This window comes from Sinocyclocheilus rhinocerous, unplaced genomic scaffold, assembly GCF_001515625.1.
Source record: "Sinocyclocheilus rhinocerous isolate Xijiao unplaced genomic scaffold, SAMN03320098_v1.1 scaffold813, whole genome shotgun sequence".
NCBI lineage: Eukaryota > Metazoa > Chordata > Actinopteri > Cypriniformes > Cyprinidae > Sinocyclocheilus > Sinocyclocheilus rhinocerous.
Window position 1 is genome coordinate 881,952 of NW_015654524.1, and position 6,588 is coordinate 888,539.

The 6,588-nt window shown below is 36.7% G+C and overlaps 1 protein-coding gene across 4 annotated transcripts; it reads right to left on the minus strand.

Moving 5' to 3' along the window:
• Positions 1-1,507: 1,507 nt before the first annotated feature.
• Positions 1,508-5,363, minus strand: LOC107717574 (transmembrane gamma-carboxyglutamic acid protein 1-like). Of its 4 annotated transcripts, none has more exons than XM_016524379.1 (4): positions 5,275-5,363; positions 4,651-4,694; positions 4,055-4,215; positions 1,508-2,847 (listed from the first exon to the last, which is right to left on the minus strand). In XM_016524379.1, exons 2-4 carry the CDS (start codon positions 4,658-4,660, stop codon positions 2,374-2,376), a joined length of 645 nt encoding a protein of 214 aa, XP_016379865.1. In that variant the 5' UTR covers positions 4,661-4,694; positions 5,275-5,363; the 3' UTR covers positions 1,508-2,373. The 4 variants fall into 4 exon arrangements, with proteins under 4 accessions (XP_016379865.1, XP_016379863.1, XP_016379864.1 ...); XM_016524377.1 differs by having other exon boundaries at positions 4,055-4,565; XM_016524378.1 differs by having other exon boundaries at positions 4,509-4,694.
• Between the last annotated feature and the right edge of the window lie 1,225 nt (positions 5,364-6,588).

The window sequence follows — 6,588 nt, forward strand, 5'->3', positions numbered from 1 at the left end:
ATATATATATATGTGTGTGTGTGTGTGTGTGTGTGTGTGTGTGTTAAAATCCACTGTATGATCTCATGAATAATTGTAACCACAATACTTACCTATTCATTGTTACACTTTTTGAAAATATTATGTATTAAAACATGATAAACTACCAATTTTAGATGCAACAAGGAATCTGCAGATATTGTAATGCTTTTGAACTTTGGTTACAATTATTTATAAATATACAGAATGCTTTACAATGTACATTATGAATACCTTTATAATATAATATAAGGTGTCAGGTTAAAGTGTTAGCAAACTGTCATTTGTCGTGGGAGGAGAGTTATGCTTTGTAGCACACTGTATTTATAGTGTTACTCAGGTGCCACTAGCACTTGCATTGTAAATGCAAACATACCGCAATTCTGACCTAAAACCACAGTGTGAAAGCAAAAGGGTTGAATCGAACTACTGTTTCAAACAATCAAACCATGTGTAAAAAACAGCCTTCAACACATTCAAAATATACAAGAATTCAGTTAAAAACAACCAGCATGGTAAAGGTAGTCATAATTGTTATTTCTCGACATTCTCTAAGAGGTTAGAGAAACAAAACACAAGTTATTTACCCTAAAACCAATCTAAAAGAGAGTCTGCACACAGCTCAACTCAGCTGCACACAAAAAGCATGCTTCTGGCTCCTTATTAATTACCTCCACAATGGACAATTCATCTTGCTTGTCCTAGAATTCCCAGCTTGGGATGCTTAATATGCCCGTTTAATCCTTGGCCACAATAAGAATAAATTTCACAAGGCTGTGACCATGTAAATTGCTCCAAAGCTATGAAGAGAAAAGAAAGCACTGTTGCATAGACCATTTAGTCTACCATGTTTTGCCATTGAACTCATTGTAGCTCGACTGAAATGGCAAACCTCAAACCACACTTACACAATACAACAGTTCAAGGAATAGTTCACCGAAAAATTAAAATTTGCTGAAAATGTACTCACAAGCCATAGATGAGTTTGTTTCTTCATCACAACAGATTTGGAGAAATGTAGCATTACATCACTTGCTCATCAATGGATCCTCTGCAGTGAATGGGTGCCGTCAGAATTTTTTCACTGGAATTTTTCTTATTATGGATTGAGGACTGGTATTTTGGCCAGAAGCAATGGTGTAAAAACATCTTAATGATGTATTTGTTTCTTACAAACATGCAGCTTTTCACTGCACAAGATGTTAACTGATGGACTACAGTCATGTGGATTATTGTGATGTTTTTTATCAGCTGTTTGGACTCTCATTCTGACGGCACTCATTCACTGCAAGTGATGTAATGCTAAATTTCTCCAAATCTGTTCCATTGAAGAAACAAACTCATCAACATCTTGGATAGACTGAGGGTGAGTAAATATTCAGCAAATTTTCATTTTTGAGCGAACTATTCCTTTCAGTATTGTATTTTCCGAAATCCAAAACCTCACACATGTTGACTTAGTCTGATTCATCATTAACAACCACGATGCTACATAAAATCAGGATTGAATTTGTTTGGTCAATGTTATCAGCAATGTATTATCAGCAAATTCACACTGTTAACAGGTTATCCATTTAGCTGAAATGTTTCCAACATGCTAACCAAATTTAACACACACAGTGTTTAACACCTCAACTAGTGGAAAAGAAAAATCAACCCAATATCAATATTTCATTGAGGCTGTGAGTCCAGTGCATAGTGACGTCTATGCAATTCTATACAGATAGCCTAAGCTTAGATGGCTATTGATAAAGGTTACAATGAACCTTGAAGTACAGAATGTCAGTAAACATTAAAATGTACAACTTCCTGAAAATATTGTGCATTTTTTCCTCTGAAACTGATTATTTAGTTTATTATTTAGTTGTCCCATGAGAGGCCACAACTGACCAAATATTCAGTTCATTTCTAAGATGTTCTGACACTCATAGGACTTACTAACTTGGAAGAATGGCTAATGACATTACAGTACTTTGTCATTGGATTTGGGCTAGGATTAGGATTCATGCTGTTATGAGTTCTACGAACATCTCTGAAATCAAAGCAATTCAATGTTTAACAACGTAACGGTACTAAGAATAATGTTATTGCATAAGTTGTTTTCTCTTCACATTAAGTAAAGAAGTTTAGCTGTTTTGCTAGTGTTGGAGTTGAAAAGCCTGTCATTGCAGTAGTGAAGTTGTAAAAAAATACTTCTAGTACTTAAAAATAAACGGCCAAAGCATGTTCACATCCCGCAAAAACATTAGCTATAAAAGAGAAGAGAGACACAGCGAGTAAGGAATGACAGGGTTTACAGTACTGGTATCAAAATGCATCCCTACATGAGGCTGGATAACATGCCTGGAAGATACGTCACTTTCCCTGGGAGATGATAACCGTGTTACCGTGGTTACTGATGATGTCTTCATATTGTGGTGGAGGCTCTGCTTCAATCTGTATATCTGTATGGCCCACAGCTTCCTCGTATGAAGGGGGCGGGTCACCCCGACTGCCCCGCCCAGGTGTGAGGTCAGTGCCTGGGTAGGCGGGGCTACTGTGGGCACTGATCTCCGAGTGAGGACTGATGTCAGGATGGTAGTCCCGACCCCACTGGTCCATTGACACCACTGATAGGGTTGTGTCTCTTTGTGGGTGCCCAATGGCAGGACTCTGCTGGGATCTTTTGCGTGAGTGGCATCTCCAAACTGTGATGGAAACTGCAGCAATGAGCAGCAAAACCAGCAGCAGGGGTAAGATCAGATACAGGGAATGAACGCCACCGGCGATGGACTCCAGTCCTCCAGGCCTGGGGCTACTTTCACGCTGGTACTCCTCCCAGAATCGCCTCTGTAAGAGTGAAAAAAACACAATTAGATAAGGACGTAGTCTGCATAAATGTAAATAATAAGCACAACAAACTCGTTTGTATTGAAAACAAAAACCACACCCTCTTCAATGTCATCAAGACTTTGCACACCAACACAAAGCATGATGTAGAATTGCATTTCAAAACATTTCAGAATGTAGGAAGTATAAATAAATGAATTAAATTAAAGAAATTATGGAGAAAATACATTTTTACTTGTAAAGTTTGTTAAGGCAAACTTTGAATCTTAACTTGTTTAAAAGTTTTGAAGAAAGTTTAAAAAGCCCTGAAGTTTAAGGGACAAATGGACAGAGAGAATGACAGACAGATTGAAATGAGACCTTACAGAAATTTGCATTCAGTTTTTCTATTTAAATTAACATTTGTGGACGAGGGTGGAAGAACACTTCATTGTCCAGAATGTATTACATTTGTTACAATTTAGTAAATTCTTCTTCCAATTCAAATTTTAATTCAAATTCCAATTCATGATTCAAAAGGAAGCCTGAAAGCCTGAGGCAGAAAGGCTCTATGAGGTTTTACACCAAAATAAAATCTTGACGGTTTAACGATTGAAAATGAAGAAATAAAGAGTGCCATATATATTAATCTTGTAATTTTAAAGTTTTACTATAAAATAAAATTATTGTTGAATTATTTTTCTTAAATTCTTGATTTTCTTTATTTCATTTCATATTTTGATTTAGTACAAATAATAATCATCACAATATTAAAAATTATATTCACAATTATTATCAAAACCATTTTTGGCCAAATGTGCTTGAGTGCATATCTACAAACAAGCACATCAAACCTGTAGTGATCTTTTTAATCACAATCGTCAGAGAGCAAAAAAAACAAACACATAATTATATTTCCCCCCCCCAAATCATCCAGCCCTACCCTGGACTCAACAAGTGCTCACATTATGTAAAAACATACTGGCTTTATCACTGTTCTGTTATTTTGTATAAACAGTGTAAACGCCCACAAGCACACAACTCAAACATCCTTCATCTGAATGACGCATAATTAACCATCCTGAGAAAATGTGTACCCACTGAGCCTTTCCTGTTGATAATGCTCACTTCCTGCCTAGAGGAAATGCCGCCATGGAGTGGAATGACTGAGAGGAAGTTGTGTTCAAGTTCATGCAAAAACATTAGCACGCATCTACTCCAAACTCACAGTTTTCTCGTCATTCTCAAATGCCTCCCTGGCTTCTTCATAATTGCAGATTTCCTCCCTGCATTCTCGCTGGATGTTCCCTTGTTTAATCTCCTCCAAGAAGAAGTTTGCTCTTGGGAGTCTCCTCAGCACCGAGTGCGCGGCATCTGCTGGCAGGAACACTGGCGGAGATACAAAAAATAAGCATACAGCACAGAAACAAGGAGGGGGGCTATGACCGACAAAGTGACTTCTTTGAAATGCCGGTTCCTCCCAGGCACAGGGAAGCTTGTGAAAGAGTAGCCTACTGTTCCTCAGCATTGAGAGTGGGAGAAATAAAACAGATGCTATATTGTGATGCATAATTATCTGATTAGGCATGGATTAAATATTAGAAGCACTATTTAGGTCAAGACCGCTGTTGACAATCTGTGACTAATACTAATGGAAAATTACTGACAGAAAGATGCATCACCTTTACGTGACATCCATGAGATCACAAGCTGGCTCAGCATACACACCCACTACATATCTTGGCAACGTTAAGAAACACAAATCGGCATCCTTGAAAATATCACACAGTCTCTGGCAGAAATAAAGACTATAAAAAGACTCACCGGCTCCCATGATTCCTGCAGCTTTTCAAAGAGGGAAACTGGACCTTGGGAACGACAGAACACACGACCAGATTTAATCAACGACCACCCATTTACAGTACATCACTTGTGCTCAAGCATTTTCACTTTCTCAAAACAAAGTCAAAACAACAGCAATATTCTCGATGGAATCCGGCATAAGACACTGTCCATATGTTAAATCACAATAAACAGCACAAATCTGTCCAAAAACATAACTCATTTTGTATGGCTCAAGGACTGTTAGCTTACTAGCATGTAACGTTACAGGACACAGTCATCCACTGTCAGCACACGAATAAAAACAGGTAACGTTAACGTTACGTTTTTGACGAGCACAAAACGACTGTTATTTCACTATACAGAAACATAAAGCTGCCGCCTCAAAACGTTAAAAAAAAACATGATAGGCATACAAAATTGTTCGTTAATTCATTCCCTATACGTGATGACTATCGACTGAAGCTTGTCGATGCGGTTTTATACATAAAAACGACACAAATGAATATAACCATCGACGCGCCCGAAGCTATAAGTTTTGTATATAATAATTAGAAAAGGCTGCGACTTTAAATTAGATGAATAAAATAAACAAAAACTGTTTACCCGTTCTACCCAAATGCGTACTCCGTACACCGTTAGTCCCAATGTCCTGATTTGGCGCATGCGCAGTCAGGAGTCAGAATTAACTGGATAGGAACGAACATAGTTCTGACGCGGGTTTCGGGGTATGGGGAGTAATTACAGAACAAGATTCGTTCTTTTGTAAATCCCTTTTTTTTCTTTCTTTTTTTGTGTAGATATGTGAGACAGAAAGGAATGTGTAATGTTTATATCGGCTTTTATGTAATAATTGCTTGCCAGAAAACGCAGTGAATGTGAGAAACAAGTGAACTAGCTATATTAATGCATTAGTTAGGCTAAATCTTAATTAGTTGTGATGAACAGCTTATTCCGCCGGTCGTGTATACAAGGTCTTAACTGTTGCTTTTTATCTCATCGTTTTTATATAGGCTATTTTTTTCCATAATTTAAATTTAATTTAAATTTCAGTGTGCTTCAAGAGTAAATTTGTAGGCTATCAAAAATCTAGCATATAGGCTCCGTAATGGATTTTTTTTTCGTGTAAAAAAGTTTTTTTTAAATGTACAAATAAACAAGTAGCCTAGCCTAAAATCAATGAATAAAATGAAATATATAATAAATAATAATAGGCATACATTAATAAAGTAATTAAATTTAAACAAAAGTTATTAAGATAAACAAAAGAAGTTTAGTGATGGACATTTACTGTCCCTGATATTGTGGTTGACAGACACGTGTACTGCTATCACAGTAATCTTGCTAATTTTCTCTGACATATTAATCAACAGGGATTCACTATAACGCAGGGTGTGTCTTGTTGCACTATTATCTTGAATAATGTCTTTTGGGGGGCTATATCATTTTCTTCTCTCTCTGATTAGAATCGGCAATCAATGATGAGTTGCTAGAAAGCACATTTGGTCTATGATGTCTTAAAACATACTTTTATATTCTATACATAAAGGTCAGATATATCCAGAGCTATTATCTGTATTCACTGACTCAGAGGGGAAAGCTGTTAAATGTGGCTATAACTGAGGCAAGTTTGATTTTTTAATATCTAACCTTGACAGGTAGGGAACTGTGACATAACACTGTCCAGTTTTTTTAAATGTATTCTAGCTATTTAATGTGTCATAATATTGTGTGCTTTATTTGCAGCTACTTCTCTTGATTTAATGTTTGCTGCTTATATTGTTAGACAAAAAATGCACTTATAACGCAAAAATGGTCCTGAAAATCAGTAAACATTAATTTCTGAAACAGGCAAAAGAGTGCAACACACACACACACACACACACACACACACACACACACACACACACGCTATCACTT